General features: G+C 52.3%; 8 protein-coding genes across 8 annotated transcripts; 4 read left to right on the top strand and 4 right to left on the bottom strand.

The window, feature by feature from the left end:
- Nucleotides 1-3,453: 3,453 nt before the first annotated feature.
- Nucleotides 3,454-4,848, bottom strand: J4E78_000478 (uncharacterized protein; the record flags this gene model as incomplete). Its single annotated transcript, XM_049361141.1, has 2 exons — nucleotides 3,454-3,741; nucleotides 3,805-4,848. 2 exons carry the CDS (start codon nucleotides 4,846-4,848, stop codon nucleotides 3,454-3,456), a joined length of 1,332 nt encoding a protein of 443 aa, XP_049226424.1.
- Nucleotides 4,849-5,710: 862 nt separating this feature from the next.
- On the top strand, nucleotides 5,711-7,126 carry J4E78_000477 (uncharacterized protein; the record flags this gene model as incomplete). The annotated part of the gene is made up of 1 exon (XM_049361140.1): nucleotides 5,711-7,126. One exon carries the CDS (start codon nucleotides 5,711-5,713, stop codon nucleotides 7,124-7,126), a length of 1,416 nt encoding a protein of 471 aa, XP_049226423.1.
- A 950-nt stretch (nucleotides 7,127-8,076) lies between these two features.
- J4E78_000476 (uncharacterized protein) lies at nucleotides 8,077-9,863 on the bottom strand (the record flags this gene model as incomplete). The annotated part of the gene is made up of 4 exons (XM_049361139.1): nucleotides 8,077-9,462; nucleotides 9,512-9,592; nucleotides 9,643-9,712; nucleotides 9,775-9,863. The coding sequence occupies 4 exons, from the start codon at nucleotides 9,861-9,863 to the stop codon at nucleotides 8,077-8,079; spliced, it is 1,626 nt and encodes a 541-aa protein (XP_049226422.1).
- A 1,283-nt stretch (nucleotides 9,864-11,146) lies between these two features.
- Nucleotides 11,147-12,497, top strand: J4E78_000475 (uncharacterized protein; the record flags this gene model as incomplete). The annotated part of the gene is made up of 4 exons (XM_049361138.1): nucleotides 11,147-11,348; nucleotides 11,398-11,621; nucleotides 11,670-12,077; nucleotides 12,126-12,497. 4 exons carry the CDS (start codon nucleotides 11,147-11,149, stop codon nucleotides 12,495-12,497), a joined length of 1,206 nt encoding a protein of 401 aa, XP_049226421.1.
- Nucleotides 12,498-13,189: 692 nt separating this feature from the next.
- Nucleotides 13,190-14,015, top strand: J4E78_000474 (uncharacterized protein; the record flags this gene model as incomplete). Its single annotated transcript, XM_049361137.1, has 5 exons — nucleotides 13,190-13,235; nucleotides 13,338-13,400; nucleotides 13,453-13,520; nucleotides 13,573-13,653; nucleotides 13,704-14,015. 5 exons carry the CDS (start codon nucleotides 13,190-13,192, stop codon nucleotides 14,013-14,015), a joined length of 570 nt encoding a protein of 189 aa, XP_049226420.1.
- A 443-nt stretch (nucleotides 14,016-14,458) lies between these two features.
- On the top strand, nucleotides 14,459-16,165 carry J4E78_000473 (uncharacterized protein; the record flags this gene model as incomplete). The annotated part of the gene is made up of 1 exon (XM_049361136.1): nucleotides 14,459-16,165. The coding sequence occupies one exon, from the start codon at nucleotides 14,459-14,461 to the stop codon at nucleotides 16,163-16,165; it is 1,707 nt and encodes a 568-aa protein (XP_049226419.1).
- Nucleotides 16,166-20,340: 4,175 nt separating this feature from the next.
- J4E78_000472 (uncharacterized protein) lies at nucleotides 20,341-21,255 on the bottom strand (the record flags this gene model as incomplete). Its single annotated transcript, XM_049361135.1, has 2 exons — nucleotides 20,341-20,825; nucleotides 20,877-21,255. The coding sequence occupies 2 exons, from the start codon at nucleotides 21,253-21,255 to the stop codon at nucleotides 20,341-20,343; spliced, it is 864 nt and encodes a 287-aa protein (XP_049226418.1).
- Nucleotides 21,256-22,056: 801 nt separating this feature from the next.
- Nucleotides 22,057-22,919, bottom strand: J4E78_000471 (uncharacterized protein; the record flags this gene model as incomplete). Its single annotated transcript, XM_049361134.1, has 3 exons — nucleotides 22,057-22,272; nucleotides 22,328-22,641; nucleotides 22,700-22,919. 3 exons carry the CDS (start codon nucleotides 22,917-22,919, stop codon nucleotides 22,057-22,059), a joined length of 750 nt encoding a protein of 249 aa, XP_049226417.1.
- Nucleotides 22,920-23,473: the final 554 nt, after the last annotated feature.

The raw sequence follows: 23,473 nt of genomic DNA, 5'->3' as shown, positions 1-23,473 counted from the left end.
GTGCACACTCCCTTTCGCAAATACAGTCTGATTCGCATATGGGAACAATTGTAGTAGATTTGGGGAGAGAAGATCATGAGCCAAACTTTTCGAGAGTTTTGGAGAAACGAATCCAGCAGGGCTCATAGACCTCGTAGTTCCATGATTTGGTAAACAGGTTTTGAGTGTAAGGACAAGAACACAGCTGACTCCAGAGCCGTTTAAATATTGAGGCACTCAACATGGAGGGCGTTTGACATGAGTACCTGCAGGCTAAGACATTGACAATACAATCCACAGTGAACGACAGCAAGCATAAACTTGCAATTCTGTTCTTTCGTCGGATGCATTTAGGCCGGTGTATTCATGACCAGCAAATTTTGGTTATGAAATCCACAATACCAGGGGAACATGTCGTCTTGCAATCGAATTTTGGCTGGTCTCTCATAGCAATGAATTCTCGTAGGTTGAAGAAGAGGCGCACAATACCCGACATAGATCTTGCCGCGTTCTGTTTGAATGAATTCAACCGCAGACGACATGTATCATCTCTGGTCTTGTTTTGGAACGACCTCGAGCCTTTGGGGTTTTCGGTTTTCCAAAGCGTGATGGACAAATCCACTCACTCACTTTTTGTGAGCATGCCCTCCCAGGATAAGAGAGTGATATAGTACTTTAGGAAGACAAGGTCATGAAGACTGTGTACGGCCTTTTTGGGAATACGACGAGGATAGATGTACATCGAGGCACTTTTGGGGGAGGAGCAGCACATCGCGTCCACGAAGTAGCGCTGAAAAGCGGGAAAGCAACATGTAGATCTTCTCTCGCAGTTTTGACAGAACACATGCAGCCTTTGTGTCAACGTTTTGTTACAGAGGCTCTCAAGGTTGAGTTTGTAAGTGAAGAAACACAGTGGTGACAGATGCTTTTTATATCCATGCGCTTACTGAGAGGCCTGCTAATCGCGAGTAGAGTCAGGCTAAGGCATGTATGCCACGATCTGCAAGCCAGGCACAAGGCCATGCGTTCTCCTTGTCTTCTATTTTCTCTGGCGAACAGATATGCAGAGGTTTCCCTATCATCGATGGAGACGCAAAACACTGAGCAAGACATAGATTGCGTGCCTGCATTTTTTGGAGAAACATGCAGTCTGGGGTCCAGTGTTTCAGTGTTCTACGCATGCGGTAGATAGTTTTTGGAATTTGGAAAGGAGGCGCACACCACCTAACATAACGCGCATTTTACGTCTTTTTGAAGGAACGCAAATGCCGACCAGCTCATTTTCTTTTCTGCTTGGCTCTTTTTGTTTTGGAATCGCCAGTCTGTGGGCGTAATGAGAGAAGAGAAGGTTGAGGAGTAGAACAGAGGTATTTATACCTGGCTAGAATGCGATAGCCTTCATTTTCCAGTCCAGGGCAACAAGCAACATAGTACATGATCAAAACATTTTCTGGTCGTTCCAGGAAAACAAAACGGGCAAAGACATGAGCCATGTCTTCATTGTTTTTGGAAGTCATCTCAAGGTTCATACGAACCGAGATGTCGAAGTGTAATCTGCAAAGAAGGACTTTGATAGGGTTCGCGGTAGAGACTTCGGCGGAAGGAACGAACACATGTACAGGATATCAAACCAGTTTTGGAACCAGACTACCCACAAACATGCTTACTCAGTGCGTTGATTTGGATATCGGAGTTCCGGAGTATAGCTAAAGAAGGAGAGTGTGACTCAGCAGACGACATTGTTTATATATGTGTAGCCTACGAGCGTTTGCATAGCTCATAGATGGTTTTTGATTCACCGTCTTTGGTTACCGTTGCATGCTTCTCGAAATAAGAACGGTATGGTACATGTGTTGGCGAAGAAACGCGAACCACGCACCCAGCATCGCGATATAGTACGCATAGATTTTGCCCTTCCCAGTACCTCTGAAATTCTCAGCTTGTTAACGACACATGAACACGAATTTTCTCGTTTGAGAATGAGGAGTGAGGGAGAAAGCGGCTCGAGGAGGACATGAATGTTGCTCTACAATTTTTGAAAGGACCACAGCGCCACACATGCACGCAATTTCCAGTGGATTTTGTTTTTTCGAAGATTGACATGTGTGTCTTTGGAAGTAATGGAGCTGATGAACCGGAGGCTTTTATGCGCGATAGCCAAATCGCGGAAGATGCTATGCAGGTAGTTCATGTTTACATGCAGGCGACGCACATCCGAAAGAAGTCGATGTCTTTTTGCATTCCGCAGCTCAATAGATCGCTTTCCGGTGTTTTAATAAACATTGAGAAGGTCTATGCAGTCTTTTGTACCTAGGTATTTGTGGATTGAGGAAAGCCCATGACTCCTGCGCGAACGATTTTTGGATAACATGGAAGATGGGATGGTGTCAACAAGAGGCATTGGTGATGCGTTTGTGTTTTTGAAGAGACAGACGGCGCCAGTCATTCTTCGGGTCTATGCGGCTTTTGTTTTAGAGTGTCCATCTGGGTGTGTTGAAGAGTTGCAGAGAAGATGAAGTTGAGGTCCTTTTTATACGTTGAGAAGACGGAGTCCTTAGTCACACTAAGCACCTGCGTTTATTTTACGCAAAACCATGTACTGATTCTCGCGTAGGTTTCGATCCACGCAGCTCATCGCAGATTGCCTTGCGTTTTCGAAAACCGATCCGATGAGAAAGGCCTGGCAACACATCGTGCCTACAAGGACTGCTTTTGAAAAGTGACTGGAACTTCGAACAGCGAAAGACATGTGGCCATTTTTGATGTCGTTTGGTGATCTGCTCAGGAGCGACAGCAGACCATGGGTAGCCGTAGCCATATTTTAGATTTTGGCTATGCAAAACGGAAGGTTGATACAGAAGAGAAGGAAGTGCAGTGATGAGTATTTATATGCAGCTACTTGATCACAAGGGCCGCTAGCGAGAGCGTTTGGTACGAAGACGCCCGCGTTCTCTTAGGCTTGAACTGCATGCTGTTATGGAGACCACAGGTTTGATCTGAGATCTGACTCGGTAACAAGCAAGCCTTTGCGTCTTCGACGTCAGAGACATGGTGATAGCGTTGAAACATTTGGTGATGTAGTAATTCATTACGACATAGTCGTCATTAGTCTAATATTCAAAAGAGCTTGAGCTCGTATCTAAACTCCACCCATGCGATGCCATGCTGATGTTATACAACAACTATCCCAAACCCAACCCAACGCTATGCAATTCAAAATCCAAACAGTAGCCGAAGCCAGTTCCAAAAACCTATATACTCCCTTCTGCTCCCTCTGGAGCCTTTATTCTGGTAGCTCAACTTCCAAGTTGCAGATGGCCAAGGTGCAGCCCATAACTTGATCGAGACTTTGAAACCGACATATCCTTTCGTAAAACATTTCCTGACACATGCACTCATCGCGACGATGCCAGCGACTACGGTGTAGAACGCTGGACCGAAGACCATCGTATCCCATAAGTTGGTCCAGCCCGCCTAGAGGCCGACACATCCGGGCATGTGGATGAGGACGATGGCCCATGGAAGTATGGAGGAGACCATGAGCTTCCACGACGCGCCTTGTGCAGGCGCAGCAGGGACGGCGTCCTTAGCAGCATTGTTCTCCAGCCCGTTGGCAGTCGGCGCTGGTGTTGTGGCAGGGTATATCGTACGGATAGTGGTGAAGCCGCGATCGTCGTAGCCGGTGACTGTCTTAGGCCCATTGTCGGATGAACCCGTAGGCAAAGCTTGCGGCGATGAGGTATAGGAACCTTGAGGGAACATCTACAGGTGATTGTTAGCATTTCGTCACTAAAGTAGACAGGGGCTCGAAAAAGGCTTACTGACAGTGGCTGAGCTGGGTGGAACAACCTTTCCGGAATCCGAAACGGTCCACCCGCTCGGGAGCCCGGGGTAGTTCGCAAACGTAGGCTGCGCAGTGGGAGTCGCCGACGGGTCGGGGATCCAGGGGTAGACGCTGGGACGTGTGTAGTCGGAGGTCTGGTGAGGAGTGAAGGGCAGAGGCTGTCCGGTGGCAGTCGCAGTGATGGCGGGTGCGTCTGCGATGGGAGCGTTACCGCCAGAGAAGACGGTACCTCCAACAGACTTGATAGATCCCGAGGTGCCAGATTGATCGCCATAGACGTATTGAGTACCGGTGGAGTAGTCCTGAACCATGAGAGACTTGACCTTCATGCTGAAGGGGCCTTGAGAGTAGTCGGTAGGTCCACGGGCCCAAGAGATGGTACCTGCAGGGTTGGCGGAGTCACCACCGCTCCATGCACCGAACTTGATCTGCATGGGGGTCTGGGGGTACTGGTTATTGGCGTTGGCAGGCTCGAGAGTGCGGACAGTCACGTCATTAATCTGCCATACGATCTGTTCTGGGGTCCATTCGATGGTGTACTTCTTGAAGCCTGACTGGCTGCCCGGGTCGTCGTGGAAAGCACCACGGTTGTAGTCTGTGGTTTGTCCCTTGCCGAAGTAGTTGCTCTGAACCTCGTCGGGGTCTGCTCCGAGCCACTCCCAGTCGATTTCGTCCAAAGTGTCGGATTGCAGTACGAAACTGCTGACGATACCCGCGCCTGGTGCGGCTTGAACCTCAATATCCACCTTTCCGAACATAATGTACCACAACGAAGTAAGCTGAGGAGCATCGCCGGACTGTCTTATGGTGAAAGACACGCCGTCGTCGCCGTATGTCGGGTTGCCTTGGGGTGTGAAACTCTCAGATTCAGACGAGAAGTCGATGTTGACAGTCCTTCCGAGTGCCGAATCTGGGGGGCAGTCGCTTCGTAGTGTGGGGTTGCAGTTGGACCATGTCTGAGCGGCGGCAGGGGCAATGAGGGCGACCGAGGCCAGAGCAGTGAGTGCTCGCATGGTGGTGCGCATCTTGAGTGCGATGTGACGGCGGAGATGGCAGGTAGCGAGCGTTGCCGACGGGATGCGCCGGTGGTTGTGGTACAGCGACGTGATGTGATGTGATGTCCAAGATGTGCTGTGATATCAAACGAGTACTAGCGAGTAACACGTGTGAGTATCGTGGTGAAGAGAGAAGTTTGGTTGGGTACCCGCTCAGCACTTGAGAGGCAGTGGTAGAGGTGTGTAATGGTGACAGACACAGCTGCCGGCCAGCATATGTAGTGTACCAGCCATCTCTGAGCAATGACCTACATGATGAGGTGTCGCGCGGGCTAGCAGAGCGGGCCAGGGCTTGTCGCGATACAGGATTCGGTGGAATTGGGCGAGGTTGGCTGAGCGACGCCGGGAGGCTGGTAGACGATGTTTCCCAGCCACACCAAGACCCCTGCCTCAGCCGAGCGCAGCTGCCAACACCGCGCCCAGTCAGGGATGCATCTCGAATATGACGCAATCGAATTTCTTCTCCTCAACAACGTCCGTGGTAGTTTACACAGTGAACAGGTATTGCGCAAGGTGCAAAACACGGTGTAGGTGACATGGCGGTATCCCAGACCTCAACTCGGGTGTGGCGTCGAAAAGTGGCGCAACGCATCCAGCATCCAGACCCCGCAACACCAGATCCTGCACCTATCTTTAGACACAACGCGCACTCCGCATACGATCCGCTTCTAGTCTCCAATAGCACCTGCAGCGGCACAAGACCCTGCATACGATCCTTCCGAGAACACCGTGGAAGACTTTGTCCCTTTCTAGGCGAATCTGAGTCACACGTCCATCAAGAATTTATCGACGTTACGAGGTCTCACCACCTCACGAAGTAACCCAAGTGACAATGTCTCTCACCAACGCCACGCCGCTCGAGGTCGCCCAGGCGGCCAGACTCGGATCCCGGAAACTTGCTGTCTTGTCTACCGAGGAGCGGAATGCCGCACTGACTGCTATCCATGCTGCACTAGCAACTGGAAAAGAGGAGGTTCTAGCGGCCAATGCGCGGGATCTGGAAGCTGCGAACAAGGCCGCAGCGGGAGGCACGCTAAGTGCAAGCTTGGTCAAAAGACTGGATCTGGGGAAGCCAGGGAAGTATGAAGATATGCTGCAGGGTATACTGGACGTGAAGGAGTTGGAGGATCCTATCAACAAGACCACCGCGAAGACCCTACTGGATGATGACCTGGTACTATCGAGGATAACATGTCCGATCGGAGTACTTCTCATCATCTTCGAAGCTAGACCTGAAGTTATCGCGAACATCTCCGCGCTCGCTATCAAGTCTGGAAACGCAGCTATCCTCAAAGGTGGCCGAGAGTCCAGCAACAGCTTCGCGGCCATTGCATCCATCATTTCCAAGGCTCTTACGTCAACAGCGGTCCCATCAGACTGCCTGCAACTAGTCCAGACACACGATGTCATCGCCGACTTGCTGAAGCAGGATACATATATCGATCTTTGTATTCCTCGTGGTGGTAACAAGCTAGTCCGTTATGTAAAAGACACGACCACCATCCCTGTCCTCGGCCATGCAGATGGAATATGTTCAACATACCTCTGCGCAGACTACCCCGCCGAAAAGGCCACCAAGATAGTCCTGGACGCAAAGACGAATTACCCAGCTGGCTGCAACGCCCTCGAGCAACTCATCGTTGAAGAAGCAGCCCTAAGCACCACTCTTCCCACCGTCGCAGAAGCACTGTTACAAAAGGGCGTATCACTCCGCTGTGATCATACCTCGCTCCTCGCCCTCAAAGGCAAACTAGACCCGCACTCCGCTACGCTTCTCCAAGAAGCTGGACCGGAAGACTACGACACCGAGTTCCTAGACTACATACTCGCCATCAAGACAGTTACCAACGTCGACGAAGCCATTAGCCACATCAACGCTCACGGCTCCCACCACACCGACGCCATACTCACTACCTCGGAAATCACAGCAAAGACCTTCCTCGCAGCCGTCGACTCATCCTCCGTTTACTGGAACACCAGCACGCGCATGGCGGATGGCCAGCGATATGGTTTCGGTACCGAAGTCGGCATCTCAACGAACAAAATCCATTCTAGAGGACCTGTTGGACTAGAGGGCTTGACGATTTACAAATGGGTCATTGTAGGTGACGCGCAGGTTAGCGCGGACTATGGCGCTGGAGGAAAGCAGTGGAAACATCAGCGCCTGCCAGTTGGTGACGAAGAGAGTGTAGCGAGGAATGAGGAGGAGAGGGAGGTATTGAGGAAGTTCAGGGCAAGCAAGGCTTGATCGCGTCGGACTGAGCATGCAGGTGTGTCGACAGAAGAAAACCACGTGATCAATACAACACCCAATATACGCAACGTATGTGCACGTTACAACCCCACCAAATACACCGACTTGCAACCCGCAGACACACATCACCAAGAATGCCACGTTACAAACACCTTCCCCATGCACCTACCTCCTCGCTCCACCTACCCCATACCCACCACTGTACTCTCTACCTACCTGCCCGCGGTTAAAGAAAAATCTTCACACCTCGTCACGCATTCCTATCTACATCCCTCCATTTACCTCTTGATCCCGGATCGTCTCCGTAGTACAACCGTAGTTATCGAATGTTGTACGCGTCTTCTTCCAAGCATTGCATGTACTGTACTCCACCGCAGCCGCTGTGGTGTAACGAGGGCAGATTACTTTCGGTTGGCATGCCGTACCTAATCGGCCCGTTGGACACTTGGGGTGGGGGTCGTTACCCACTTTCACGCTTGTTGGTGTGTACGAATGTAATTGCTGCCGACTCGCGCAACCTTGGTGCGCGGGAAAATGAGATGACGATGTGACGGTGTAAATGTCCGTGGTTTGATTAGGGCTAGTCATGTAGAGTGAGGTGGGTTGTTGTTGGGATCGATCGATCGGAATGCGAATGCGATTGTTTGGTGGTATCGAAGGGCATTGTCTCGTGGAAATGTAGGTGATGCGCCAGGAAAGCGTTCAGAGAAGCGATGACAGAAGTTGATGCACTAAGTGGGAAGACAACATGTGTTGGAGTGCAAGTCTAAATGTATGATTTTTGCTCAACACCTTCTCAAGATGCAAACTGTATGCAACTATCTATCTAGAGTCTCCGCACAAATGCGCCGACTCCATGTCTTCCCATCCCTTCTCATAACATAACGTGGTATCCCATAAACATTCCCGAAACTACACATATCGAACATTTCATGTGTCTGCGCTTACTCAACACCCTTGTTCCTCAGAGCCAAGGGGCTCTGGCTGAAGATCTGGGCACCGTCCTTGAGACGACGCTCCTCGTTCTTGCGGCCGTTGACGAAGTCGGGGTGGTTGAGAGTAAGCTCAACAGCACCGTTGACAACGTGGTCGACGGCCTCTACACCCAACATGAACGAGTGGTCCTGGTTACCGACCTCGTAGCGCCATGAGCCGAAGCGGCCACGAGACAGGATGTCTTTGGCCTGGAGGGCAGGGAGAAGCTTGGTGAGGACGCCCTCACGCTCGAGGGATGGGGTGGGGTATCCATGGTCGAAGCGGCGGTGGTAGGTGGAGACGATCTCGTCATCCGACTTGATCATCTCGGTGTTGATGAGACCCTGAATGCAGTCCTTGAGCATGTTCTTCTCATCGACGGGCTTCATGCTGGACTCGGAGACCTCCAACATGATGGACCAGTATGGGCCCTCCTTGGGCTCAGTGGAGCTGGGCTTGGAGCCATCTGCCATCTGCTGAGTGGCGAGCTTGACGTCCTTCTGGGGCTGGTTGTATGGCGAGTAGTTGGAGAAGATGGTGGCACGGTAGAATGGGCAGTCATCCTCGGGGAAGTACAACCAGCACTTGTCGCCAATGCGCTCTGGTCGCTCGCCGCGGAGACCAACGCCAATGACGTGGGTGGTGGAGTAGAAGAGACCCTTGCTGAGGTCGATGAGCTCCTTGTCGCCCATGAACTCGACGAGCTGATCGACAGCCATGGTGTTGACGAGCTTCTTGTAGTTGACAACTGTGCCGTCGTTCAGGTGTACCTTGTGGCCGTCGGCATCAACCTTGTTGACCTTGCCGTGGTCACCGTATCTTGTCTTGGAGTCTGGCAGTGTCTTTGCAACAGCCTTCCAGATACCACCGGTACCGTCTCGCGCGGGGAAGCGGAAGGTGGCGTTGGGGCCCCAGTTTCCTGCGGTCTTGTTGTGGATGATGTTGTTGATGACACCCTTGACGTTGGGGGCGGCGACACGCTCTCCAAGCCATTGGCACTGCATCTTGGTGGTGGGCACAGCCCAGACCTTGAAGTTGTATGGTCGCATGAAGAGGTCAGCGATGCCGACACCCATCTGGCGCATGATCCACTCGTCAAAGTCCTTGGGCTTGGTGTTGGCCACGCGGGCCTCGAGTGCGGCGTCAATCAAGCCGTCGACACACTTGGCCTGGTCGTCCTTGTCCAAGATGGACAGGTTGTTCTGGAATGGGTAGGGGACCCAGTTGCGCTTGCAGCGGACGTACGACACACGCTCGTGGGTGAACCAGTCGTCATCGTTGGGGAGGGCCTCGTCGATGCAGTCGTCGAAGTACTTGTAGTGGGAGAAGATGACATGGCCACCAACGTCGTAGAGCTGGGGAGGTGTTAGAGGCGGGCAGTCAATTGGCGGTGGAGGTACTCACGAAGCCCTCTGGAGTGACGTCGGTCGAAGCCAGACCACCAGGCGTCTCATTGGAGTCGACAATCATCCATGAGGGGCCATCCTGTTGTTGTTAGCATGTGCCCCGCCACTTGGACTCTGTGTTGAGCATACAATCTGGTGGAGGCGCTTTGCTGCTCCCAGACCGGTCGGGCCAGCACCGATAACGAGCACGTCGACCGAACTATGGCATTGTCAGCTCGTGCTCAGCAGGATGCCGTGTGGGTGGGCAGGCGGTGAACATACATTTCTTCCTTGGCGGATCCCATCTTGCCCTGTAGTATTTCCTGGAAACTCGGAACGCGCTTCAAAGTCTGGCGGGCGTAGTTGAGCATGTACTCTGCGGGCGAGCAGCACTTGTAGTTATAGAGAGGGTGTGGAGCAGAGGCCAGACGTTTGGGGCGTGGTGAGGAATATAGCTGGCGATAAACTAAGGACGCCAAGGCGATGCTGCGTTAAGTGGGTCCAGGGTAACAGAGGGCCAGCCGCCGAAGGAGTCGGCTGGGGAGAGCTTGGGGGCTTCAGACGGCCGCGCTGCAACGGCGAGAAAAGGGGCAGGCCGCCATGGGGACCGGCGATCGGGCTTGACACAGGCTCACACAGCTGCTCGTGGGCGCCTTGATTGGTGCCGGCCGTCTGCTTCACCACTCGTGCGTGCAACATGTTCATTGCCATTGCCCGTGGCCTCGAGTTGCGTGTGTCACCATGGCCTCTGCACGTTCCCGCGGGTGGAGCCTCAATCTGGCGGGCTGCAGCACATGGTGAAGCTTGACCGACTCTATCTCTGGGGGACTACAGCCTCAGATCAACGACGCGTCGACTTGGTGTCGTGCTAGTGCCACGGTGCAACGACGCCTGTGTGCGAAGTACTCTGCATACCCCTAACGGTGCGCCTCACCCTGCGCTCCAGCGACGCGGCACAGCTCCTGCAATGTAAACCGCTGCGCGTGGCAGCAGCGAGAGTGCGCGATGTGCATGAAGCTGTCACTTTTCTACATATATGTGGGACCGGTGTCTTCGGCGCCTCTCTGCAGGGTGCCAGTACGCGTACACACCTACACAAGCAAGTGCAAGAGGCGGCTCAAAATTTCGGCGCCATTGATGGGAGTCCTCGCCGCTGTGGTCGATTGCGCGTCCACTCAGGGCTCCACGGGCGATCAGTTTCACCTCATCGAGCACTTGCAAAATCCCGCGCGGCTCCTGGCAAATCTTCATCTGGCCTCATATCAGCTCTAGTACATAGTCGGCCGTTGCCCAGTGATAGCACGCCTAAACCAGAACCCCCCCTGTGCACCGGCTCTAGAAGGTCGTCTGGCTGATTCCCGCTCCGCCCCTCCCCTTCCCTAGCGCAGTCGAGGTATTAGTACCGTCACATTTACTGTACAAGTGCTCTCAACACTTCTCGTCGCTCTTTATCTCCTCATTGCTCCAGCGCTGTTACAGCTGCTTCGTGTTGCTTGTGCCACGCTTGTCCCTTGACGCGCAACACCCGCCATCAGTCAGCAGCGCTAGCCCACTGCTACTGCAACCTTGCAACTTGCATTCCCAGCGCCGCAACCACCTCCTTTGACCTTCACTCAACACCTTTACCGTCCCTCGTTAGCCACCACCCGCAAATATGTCCGACGAGAAGATGAGATCCTCGGTCGAGGCCTCGCGCGACACAGCCCTGCCTGTGCTGCCGACCGTCAACCCAGATGCGCAGAAGCCAGCCCCCGAGGCGCCATCTTTCCATCCTGCAGTATACATTGCAACATGGATCTCGCTCAGTTCCAGCACAATTGTCTTCAACAAGTACATCTTAGACACAGCCAAGTTCCGTACGTTCACTCTGCTCCGCCGCACCTCCGCATTCTAACACACCGGCAGACTACCCCATCTTCCTCACAACATGGCATTTGGTTTTTGCGACCGTCATGACCCAGATCCTCGCTCGCTTCACCACCGTCCTCGACTCCCGGAAAAAGGTGCCCATGACCGGACGCGTATACCTGCGAGCCATCGTCCCCATCGGTATCTTCTTCAGTATGAGCTTGATCTGCGGTAACCAGGCATATCTGTACCTGAGTGTGGCTTTCATTCAGATGCTGAAGGTATGTTATCCACGAATACGGACTTGTAGCAGCTACTGACCTCAACAGGCTACTATGCCCGTCGCTGTCCTCATCACCACATGGAGTCTCGGAGTTGCGCCTGTCAACCTCAAGACTCTCGGAAACGTCTCCTTCATCGTCATCGGTGTAGTCATTGCCTCGTTGGGAGAGATCAAGTTCGTCATGGTCGGTTTCCTCTTCCAGGCTGCTGGTATCGTCTTCGAGGCTGTCCGTCTGGTCATGGTTCAGCGCCTTCTCAGCGGTGCCGACTTCAAGATGGACCCGCTCGTCTCCCTCTACTACTACGCCCCTGCTTGCGCCTTCATCAACGGTGTCATTCTCATGTTCACTGAGCTCCCCAAGATGTCTATGGCTGACATCGACCGCGTTGGTCTGACCACTCTGCTGGCCAACGCATCCGTCGCTTTCTTGCTCAACGTCTCCGTTGTTTTCCTGGTACGTTCCTTCTACACAGTCCACAAACATTCACTAACACATCTTCAGATTGGCAAGACCTCCTCGCTCGTCCTTACCCTCTCCGGTGTACTCAAGGACATCCTCCTTGTCTTTGCGTCCATGTTCCTTTTCAAGGACCCCGTCTCTCCTCTCCAGGCTTTCGGTTACGCCATCGCGCTTGGCGGTCTCGTCTACTACAAGCTCGGCGGAGAGAAGCTGAAGGAGTACCTCGGCCAGGGCAGCATGAAGTGGCAAGAGTTTGGCCACACCCGCCCCGTGCTTCGCAAGTTGATGGTCTTCGCCGCCGTCATCATTGGCATGTTCCTGGTCCTTGGCTCTCTCGGACCCCGCTACGCCCCCGACTCGACCAACCAGGTCTACAACGGCATCGGCAAGCTCATTGGCGACAAGGCTGTATGAAGAACTGGTTCCTTCTAAGATCGGTCTTCGCCATTTTCTAGCTGGGAGTAGGCCTACTTGCAGTACGCTGGTCTACCTCGATTTCCCTTCCCCCTTGTCGTTTTATCTGTAGCTTGGAGCGGGCTTGGAGTGTACGGTGACCGGTGTTTATACGCATAGACGAGCAGGAGCTTTCATGCCGACGGAGCCTTCTTTGATGCTTTTTGTGGTTCGGTACGCGACTGGTGTCAATCGCATGTCAGGGAGCAATGACAGGAAATGATTAAGTAACACGTTTTTGGCACATAGATCTTGCAGGCATTCACAGAACTGCGAGCGAAAGTATATACTTGTAGCTATATAATTGGTAATGCCGTGGAGCATCCGATGCATTTCTTCTACTGCACTTGTGATGTATTTGAAGACGGATAACAAGGGCAAACAATAATAAAGCAGATACGGCTACTAGGATGAGATTGCATATAGAATACGCTCACGTACGTGGACAATAATTATCGATTGTGATGCTCTATGTCGTCGTGCTGTGATGCATGCGCGGCCTTCGCTCCTGCCGAGTGGAGTTCTGGAGTTCTCGCTTCGCACGGGCCACACCACGCCAAGCTGCCCTTTCCTGCCAAATTCGAATCGCGAACTTCAGCTTCCTCCCTCAGTCGTTACTAACCCACAGCACAACACGCTCAAAATCAGTCAAGATGGGAATCGACCTCGACCGCCACCATGTTCGAGACGGGCACCGCAGTATGTGATCCCCCGTCGAGTCGGCGCAGCAATGCGCTGGCGACAGCTGTCTTTTAGACGCAACATGAAGCCTTCGAAGGAGAGAGATTGACGAGTATACAGAGGTCCCTAAGTCCACCAACCCCTACGTCAGGCTGTTGGTGCGCCTTTACAAGTTCCTGGCTCGTAAGTACTTCACCGGACAAATGCGCACATTGTTTGTGCTAACAGTGAACAGGCCGTACCGATGCCAACTTCAACAAGACCGTTCTGCGACGCCTCATGATGTCGAAGACCAACCGTCCCGTAAGACGAACGATCGCATATTCGACAGAACAGAGTAACTAACACAGTCCAGCCGGTCTCTGTTTCCAAGATCGTCGCGAACGCCGCCAACAAGCACTCCGCCAAGGAGCACGCCGGCAAGACCGTCGTTGTTGTACGTCAAGCGACACGCATAGCGAAGATCAACGGCTAACATATTGTCAGGTCGGTACCGTCACTGACGACAACCGCATGCTCGAGGTCCCCAAGCTCTCCGTTGCGGCTCTCCGCTTCACCGCCTCTGCCCGCGCCCGCATCGAGAAGGCCGGTGGTGAGTGCCTCACCATCGACGAGGTCGCTACCCGCTTCCCCACTGGATCCAACACCCTCCTCCTCCGTGGACCCAAGAACGCCCGTGAGGCCTTCAAGCATTTCGGCTTTGGTCCCCACTCCCACAAGAAGCCTTACGTCGAGAGCAAGGGCCGCAAGTTCGAGCGTGCCCGTGGACGCAGAAGGTCGCGTGGTTTCAAGGTTTAAGCGTGTGCTTACAGCACTCTTGGTTTCTCTGGGTTGGCGTGGTCATGGTCATGGGAATTCTTACGAGGCGCGCTTCATGACTGGCAAAGGCTCTTCGAAAGCCTGCAAAAAGATACTCAATGCTCAACATGAAATGAAAGCATACACATGGGCTCTCCCGAGCTCATGGTTAAATCATGAACAACCATCTTCTATGAACGTGCATGTCGTCACTATTCAACTGTCGGTATGAGCATTCGTGAATTTCACATGCAGGATAATTTGCCCGCAACAGGTAATACTGTATAGCGATGTTGAACGACGAAGTTTTTCGCGTGCTAAATTTTCTGCGGCTCCCCCACATTCAGCCAACCAGCGCTAGCCAATCTAAACCACCCGACGTAATACCCCGACTAGTCACTGCATCACTTGAATGACTTGACATTGACAACAACTCTGGCAAAATGGTCGACAGTCGAAAAGTAGGAGTGCTAGGCGGCGGCCAACTGGGCCGTATGCTAATCGAGGCTGCCAACCGATTGAACGTTCAAGTCAATGTCCTGGACGTCGGGGCATCACCAGCAAAGCAGATATCAGCGCACGACGGCCATATCGAGGGATCTTTCAAGGATGCAGCGGCTGTAAAGAAACTCGCAGAATCATCCGATGTCGTCACTGTCGAGATCGAACATGTTGATACCCATATGCTCGAAGAGGTAGCGGGGCAGGTCGTTGTTGAACCCAGCTGGAAAACACTACGGACCATCAAAGACAAATACGCCCAAAAGCAATACCTGAAAGAGCATGGAGTGGATGTCGCAGATAGCATCGATCTCGAAGGAAAGGGTGTTGCGGGATTGAAGGAAGTAGGTTCGTCATATGGCTATCCGTTCATGCTCAAGAGCAAGACAGAGGCGTATGACGGCAAGGGCAACTTTGTGGTGAAGACGGAGGCGGACGTTGATGCAGCATTTGAGGCCTTAGGAAAGAGGCCGTTGTATGCAGAGCGCTGGGCGGACTTCAGGATGGAGCTCGCAGTCATGGTCGTCAAGACAAAGGACGGCGTGCTCACATTCCCCACTGTCGAGACTGTTCACGAGGACAGCATCTGCAAGCTTACATACGCGCCGCCCAGGAACGTAGCAGAGGAGACGACACAACGAGCGCAGGAACTCGCCAAGAAAGCGATCGGTGCTTTCGAAGGCAAGGGTGTTTTCGGTGTTGAGATGTTCTTGCTCAAAGACGACAGCCTGCTCATCAACGAGATTGCGCCTCGTCCGCACAACTCGGGACATTACACCATCGAAGCCTGCCCCATCTCACAATACGATGCGCATCTCCGAGCCATCCTCGACCTACCCATCTCCCAGTCTAGCCTCCGCCTCCGCGAACCCTCCATTATGCTGAACATCCTTGGCGGCAAGACGCCAGACTCCCACGTCCAAGTCGCGAAGAGGGCTCTTGAGTCACCAAATGCATCAATTCACCTCTACGGAAAAGGCGATGCGCGTCCCGGCCGCAAGATGGGGCACATCACCCTCACAGCCCCCACACTCGCAGCCGCAGAACGCGAGATCCAGCCCCTCGTCGACTTTGTCGACGCTCAAAAGGGAAAGACCGTCGAATCACGCAGCTCAAAAAGCTCCACAGAAGAGCCTCTCGTCGCTGTAATCATGGGCTCAGACTCCGATCTCCCCGTCCTCCGCGCCGGTCTGGAGATCCTCACTAAACTGCAAATCCCCTTCACCACGCGCATCACTAGCGCCCACCGCACCCCCGACTGGCTCCGCGAGTTCTCCAAGACCGCTTCTCAGACGTCTCTGAAAGTCATCATCGGCGCTGCGGGTGGCGCTGCCCATCTACCCGGTATGTGTGCGTCGTGGACCACACTTCCGGTGATTGGTCTGCCCGTCAAGGCGAGTGTGATGGATGGCTGGGATAGTCTTGTCAGCATGACTCAGATGCCGCGTGGCGAGCCTGTTGCTACTGTTGGTATCAATAACTCGACCAATGCTGCGCTGCTTGCTGTGCGTATCCTTGGCGCGGAGGATAAGACGATTCGCGAGAGGTTGAGAGTTTGGATGGAGGGGAATGAGAAGGAGGTTATGCGCAAGGATAAGGCGTTGTTGGAGGATGGGTGGGAGGCTTATCTCAAGGGTATGGGAAAATAGACGGTGATGGGAAGGTGGTGGACTGAGGGGCTGAGGAAGCATGTGATGTGTTTGTGGAAACTGAGTGGTGGGATATGCAGGGAGTAGAACACCTCTTTCTGGTCGAGGAAATGTCATTTCCCTCCATCGATGTCTTGAATGCAATGAACATGCGATGTTACGGAAGTCGTTTCATATCGAAGCTCATTACGATGACGATCATCATCATCACACTTCATTCCAAGCTCAACAGCGACCGCCTCTCGACCAAAACATGAGAGCATCCCTGACTCGTTTTGGTACCATGCGCTCCCCGCTGGCTCTGTCGTAAGAACATGACCAGTTCCAACATGCTCTCCTCACACGAAGACATTTCCTCATCCGCTGTGCCATTTGAACACATCAGAAACATCTGCATGTCTTTTGGAACACACCGCGAGCCCACGTTCATGTTGAGAACAGAACGCCATTTTTGTAGAATGGCTTTGGAATGTGCGGATAAGAGAAGAAGGAAGAGCAAAAAGCGCAAATTCAGTAGCTGAGGCGAGGAGAGTGACAGCACATCGATTTGCGGATCCATTCTTTTGGACAGCTTCTCTTCCTCTCCACATAACGGTTCTGGCTTTTCTATTTTGAGAGTAGCTCTTCAAAGAACAGAGGCGAGGGGATAGCGACATACCGGCTGGCGGAACCGCTTTCAAACTACAAAGCTTCGGTATCTTACCTGGTCAGACATGATCTGTCCGCTGGGAGTTTTTGGAAGTAAGATTGAACACATGAATAACTCATGTATATTAATATGGGAGAAGGCGGAGGAAAGAGGAGGACCATATGCTTATCTCTTTCAAGTTTTGGTGAGGAACGAAGCAAGTGTTGTGTGTAGGAAGAAAGAAGGTAGGAAAGGAAGAGGCGGCTTTATATGCGTCCAGAGTCGTCCGGAGGGCGCACTCATCGCGAGGAACCGACATGTTTTGAACCAGGAAGCACGGTCTTTCCATGTTCTGCTGCTTCAGCACTTTTTGAATGCCGCCGTATATGTTTAAAATCGGTACATGAGGTTTCTCATTCCGTGGCTAGAGAAGCGGCGAGACGACAGGCGCATCAATTGGTAATTGGTGTTTTTGGAAAGGGGAAGACGCGGGAATAGCACGTCCGTGACGTATTTTTGAAGAATCGTATACAAGCTTGGTATGATAGAAGGAAGGCAGAGGTGGCAGACTACAGATATTTATATACGTGTCTTCCTATGCGGACGGAGACATGTCGTACTCTAGAAGGCTTTTTATGCCGCGTTTTTTGCTCCCATTCGTCAACATCTCCATCATCAGTCATCGTCGATTCTTTGGATGTTTTATAGCCGCGAGTTTTGAGCAAAACGCGGCATGTTTTGTATCGAGTCAACTTTTCTTTTCGAGAGGCTTAGAAGGAGGGATTCGCATGAACCGATGAGCAGTACGATTTTTGTGACACAATCACATGTAATGATATATTGGCCGTTTTTGAAATAGGAGGAGAAGGAAGACAGCAAACTCGCATAGATCATTGACAACGTCATTTTGGAAAAATGCTGGAGGAAGGTGCTGAGTAGGAAGTAAGACAAAGTGGAGAAGTGGCACTTTATATACCTCCATTGAAAGCACTGCACAGACGTCTGTGGGGAGCGAGTCTCGCTTTTATACCCCTCATCGATTTTTGACGTTGGGTTTTCAAAGGCTTTCTGGTGAGACTGATGATGTGCGATGTGCGAGCTTTAAAAACGTCAATTCCAAGTGTTGAACCTTCGAGGACTCAAAGGTCAGTGTAGATAGCCCGATGTTCCAGACAGCCCTACATGGCGCTTACCCTCCTCTTAACAGCCATACTATATCGAGATCATAGCTTCCTCTATACTCGCAAATGGTTCGTTCCATCCGGAGTCGCCAGTCCAGTTCTCTCACCCGTTGCTCCGCTATTCCGCGCACGTATGTCCGCACGATCTCGAGTCGCTTTAAGCCAAGGAGCCCACTGAACCAAGTCCCTTTGCCGCCTGAAGGGGCACTTACTAAAGCATCCATCTCATAATCGCGTAGCTGAATTGTTCGAACTGCCAGCATTTGTGCGGATGTGCGAAACATATACGCTTCGGGATTCAACATTGAGCCCTTTAATACAAAGGTGTTGAGTTGGTACACTAAGGTAGCTGTCTCGTTGTAGATCTGGCGGCAGGTCTCGGGGAGGTGTAGCGCTGATTCGAGTGGCATGTAGCTTGTTCGTTCCTTGGGGCCCGCGTAGGTGTATGCCCATCCATGTGATCCAGGAAATTCGGGCGAGGAGTTGGCGCGCAAGTGCAGGGCGATGTAGGGATTGCTTAACGTGTACTGTGGAGATAGAGAGGCGATGTCAGAGAATATCACAGACAGATTGTGTGTATCCAGGTCTTACCTCCCATATCTGATTCCGGAGTTCGCCAGGGAGTTGTAAAAGGCGAGAGGTTGTCGTGTTACGATGAGCACTGCTTGCGTCAGTAATGTGGTAAAACTCAAAGCGGAGAAATACTGACATTGCGGCAATATGTTCAGACATGTGCGTGACATCTACCAGCCCACTTGCTAGGATGACTGCCTTGCTGCTGTTGTTTTGCTGTAGCGACATTGACGCAGAATTACCGGGTTCTGGATGATGTTCCATGTTGAAGCGTTGGAGCGTTGGAGCGCGATAAAGGTGGAAATGCGATAGCCCGAAATGTGATTTTCGAGGTTGATTGCAGTTTTGTCGATAGAGCTTGTATGGTGGGGTGGATCAACTGAGCAGCGGTCTGCAATATACTTGACCTGAAAGGAGAGCGCCCATTTCACTTGCTCGTGTAATCGGTGCGCCGTTAGTGCCCAAGGCTCCTGTTTCTATTTTGTTCCTGTTTCATTGATCTGTTCCGGTAGCGACTGTTGTTCGATTCTGTATCCATTACATTTTAGCTACCATGTGCTCATGACAGAGCCTCTTCTTCCAAACCCTATGGAATTGTTGTCTTCGGAGCCTCATATGACGTTAAAAATTGACGTAGCGAGCTCGAGTATCGAGGCTCACAAGCATAGCGATCTTTTGCAGCTATCGAAAGCGCCAGCTGCTCTATAGATCATTTCCAACTGAAAGTCAGCCAAGGTCTGCCCTCTCGCTCCCGTATCCGCTGCTCCAGTAGCCTACGGTAAAACTCGGCTCCTTTCATTGTGCGGGTTTCCTCGTCCTCTGGATCAAGGTGGTCGAAATCGTGCAAGCCGTCCGCAGTGCGGGGAGCGAGTTCCAAAAGTACCAGACGTGGGAACGATTCAGTGAGATAACCACTTTTAGAATGGGGTACTTTATTGAAGATTTGACCATCGATGGAGGTTCGATATCTTAATCTGAAGTGCCACAAGCCTGCGTTGGATATACGGAGGGATTGAATGTTTCGTAGATACGCGTGATCGGAGACCCATCGAGCCTGGTAAAATTGAGGAATCTTGAAAGTTGTGAGGGCGAAGATCAGCAACCGGGTCTCCGCGTGGATCTGCCTCGAGGTCGCTGGTAGGCGGAGGGCAACATCTTTTGCGGGGGTGCCATCATCGTTCAACGGGATCCCATGGTGCTTGGAATGTGCTCCGCTCCTGCGAATGCGATATCTGATTTTTACATAGGCGCAACTCATGGAGTATTCCCAGATCTGGATTCGGAGTTCGGCTGGTAAGCGTAGTAAAGGTGAAACGGATGCGTTGCGTTGTGAGCTGTTCAGTTAGCAATGCCCGACTGCAGTGAGTTGATATCTTACATGGCTAGCTTGTCTTCCGGCACCGGCATCGGGGCAGGCTCTCCATCGCCTTGATGCAAAGAAGACGATTGGTTCTCTGACTGCACGCGCATCTGGTTTTCGTTGGTCACCTGCATCGTCATTCCGTGGCTATGTGTTCGCGAGCGGTTAGGTAGCCTTCAGGCGTCGTTGTCGCGTAATGGGGAAGCTGCGATATTGCGAATTTGTAGATGTAGAGCTCTAGCAGGTGTTTGCCGTTGGTTTCTAGAGAGTTTTCGGTACATAAGCTGAGTGGTATAGGGAAATCGGCAAGCTTAAATCGTGTGCTAGCTCCAAAGGTGTACTTTGGTTGAGAGATCCGAGGTTTTGCCCGGAACCAACCGAAGCTGAGGCTTACCATCAAAACGCTTCGGGGTAGGTGTATATGTGTGATGCTCTAGGTATCTTGTCCGGGAGTCGCCTCTTTGTCGTTCTCTTCCCTAGACTTCGCCTCTGTACTTCCCTCTTCCTCTGCATCCTCGTCACTCTTCTTCAGATAAACCACCATCCCATTCAGCGCATTCCCATGCTTTTCAAACTCTCTTAGCGCCACCTTTTCCCTGCCTTTTATCCACTTCTTGCCCACCTCATTGCACTCCTCCAATCGCTCTTTCTTCTCCTTCGTTTGCGCATACACACTATAGTCATCCAGAATCTCGTTGCCTACATACAACACCGGGTCTTTCGATTTGAGGAAAGTTGGTAGGAGAAGGAACCAGTCAACGAAGGGCGAGTAGACAAAGGATTTGGACGTAATGTGGGTCTGGAGATCGGAGTCAAGGACCGTGATGGAGAGGTGCGATAGAAATTCGATGTCGAAAGGTGTGAAGGCTGGATCTTGGGCGAAACACTGTATCTTGAGGTCCTTATTTTCGTCTTTAACTATCCTGTAATCAGTTCGGGTACATGCAAGAGATAGAGACGATGACATACGTCGCCCGACTACATCGACAAACAGTACAAGCTGCCAGAGACTCCTCCATCTATGCGCCCAGTCTCGACTGAAACTGCCGATGCCAATGCATGCCGCTTCTTCAACACCCCATTTGCCATCAGCGCTTCTCGTCTCGACAATCTCTTCAACTTGTTTCGCGAGCAGCGTATCTTCCCACCGCTCTTGAAGCAGGCGAAAATCGTCCAACAGTTTCTCTGCCGTCAAACCCTCTACTATTTTGGTAGGCAAGGACCCAGCATCCGCCTCCTTCCCTTTGCCATCGAGCGAAATACTCGCCAAGCCATGGGTAATGACGGTCCATCCATCATCACTTTGCACCTCCTTCCTCTTAACGCGGCCTCTTCCTTTCTTACTCATCTCTTCTCTACCTCTTCACACACCACTCTTAGCTATCAGTCTTGGCAAAAACCAAAGCGCATACTCCCTTCACCACAAGCGCACCTCAAACCCACAATGACGCACACCGCACAAAAAAGGTACACCGATCGTCACGTCGTCGACTTAAGGTGCGGCTTGCATGGGCGCGTAAGTAAGGCGTGGCCAAAGTATCGAGGGCGAGGCGATGACGGGGAAGGGACCACCTGGGCGCGTAGAAAATCATCGTGAGAGGCCAGGGTCTGGTTGGGTTTTAGTGGGGAAAGGGAGGCTCGGAACGGGATTTCCGAGGCGGAATGGCGGCGACCTTGGCTGTGGCCCGCAGACTACAGTAAAAACCGAGTGGGAACTGTGCCTCCCTTGATTAGGGGTCTGCTATCTAGCCTGCAGCTGTAGTTCAAGCCATCCGCTCATGTCGGGGTTGCGCATGCGGATCAGGCCTCCTGCTGACGGCTTATATACACAAGCTATTCTTTGTTGCAGTCGGTATAAGCATGACAGCATATAGCTTACAAGTAAGCGACTAGTGGAAATGCAAGTATTGGGATTATGAATGGTATTGTATGTGTAGCTTCTGTACATCATACCGCACAGTAACGTGTTATGTGCCCCTAAGAAAGACCGTCATAGCTGCTGCACAGCTGGTCCACCAACCACCCAGATCAAACCACCGCGTACGCTCCAAATCGAGATCGTCGCTTCAAAAGAGACCGGATATCTTTCGCGCCAAAACTCCTTGCCCATAAAAAGACTACATTCGCAGATCAAAGTCAGGTTCGTGCACTAGACGACCCATGTGATCCACGACGCCGCTGCAAGCATTGCCGGCACTATGATCGATGCATAGGTGTTGACGACCATGTTGTGTGGCGCTGGCGATGATGTTGTCGAGTATACGATTTGGAAGCCAATGTGGTCGTCGACGTTTGTTGTGTTAACGCAGTTTGAGCTGTTGACTTCGGGAACATCCTCTGGTTCGGCGAAAGTGATGTCGGCACACTATTGGAATCTATTAGCAACTATACGGCTGCTATGGTCAGACGCTTGCACTCACGTTGTAAAGAGCAGCGCCGTGTTGCGCAAGCTCAATAATCTGGATAGTCGCATTGTCTCCAACCTGGGGTGTGTAGTTGGCAGGTAATGGGACTTGCGGTAGACAGAAGGAACCGGGGTATTCTTGGTTTGTAGGCCCTGTAATCTGGAAGACTGGGACCATCGTGTGCGAGTAGTTTAGCGGTTCGTTGCCGTAACCCATGTTGACGTAGAACATGGCGAGCGAGTGGCCTGGGAACCATCCGGGTTGGATTGCGACAGCGCCACCGTTAACCGGCCACTTTGTGCGATTTTGCGACATTGGCATGCCACCACCTAGAAGTTCATGTTAGTTATCTTCTCCTGCACGGAATACCCAATCGGGAAAACGTACATGGGTACATCCATTGCATGCCGTATGGAAATCCATATGTGCCGGTGTCTTCGTGGTAGTTGATACCGATCGAGCCATCTGGAATCGATGGGTCTGTGTCAGACTTGGTTCCGTTGGTGTGGATGTTGTTTCCTCTCCATCCTGGGTAGACGATAACGGTATGTGCAGTAGCGAGCGACCAGGTAGCGGCGATAAAAACGAGCTCGGTAAAACGAAACATTTTGGCGGTGCGATGTGGAAAGCAAAGACTGTTGCGTAGCGGAAGTCCTTGTCTTTAACGATTCAGTGACCCGTCAGCTTTGGGGTACACGATTTGATGGTAGTCGACGCAGAACGGGCAGCGTGCGGTGGCGGGGGGCATCAGCACTTATGGAGTACGGACTTGGCCTCGAGGGCCTCGTGCAACCATGGCATTGCTCGCCAAAGAGACGCTTCAGGCGAATGAACAGAGCAAAACGGGCCCGCCAGCATGGCCAGCCTTTGCATGTCAGCCCTCGAAGCATTGAGTAGGCAGCGAATAGGCACGTCGCTAGCATATTGAATCTACAGGGGCCAGCGACCACTGAGCTTCGCGTATGCAGGTCTTGTCGGGCGGGAGGGAAAGCCTCTGTCGGCGGAGCGAATAGCGTCCGAGGTGGCCATGCGCATGGCGCTTCTGATTTGCAGAGGCGTGTGATGACTTTGCAGAGTCTCGGCAGTCCGGCCAGGCACCTCTAAGCGCCCAACTACTCCAGAGTCCACATGCCCACCAGCAGACAGCGAGGAAGGTTTCCG

This window comes from Alternaria triticimaculans (genome assembly GCF_023758025.1).
Source record: "Alternaria triticimaculans strain BMP 0046 chromosome Unknown scaffold_1, whole genome shotgun sequence".
Taxonomy (NCBI): domain Eukaryota; kingdom Fungi; phylum Ascomycota; class Dothideomycetes; order Pleosporales; family Pleosporaceae; genus Alternaria; species Alternaria triticimaculans.
Note: the sequence above shows the minus strand (reverse complement) of the source record. Positions and strands in the feature narration are given on the sequence as shown.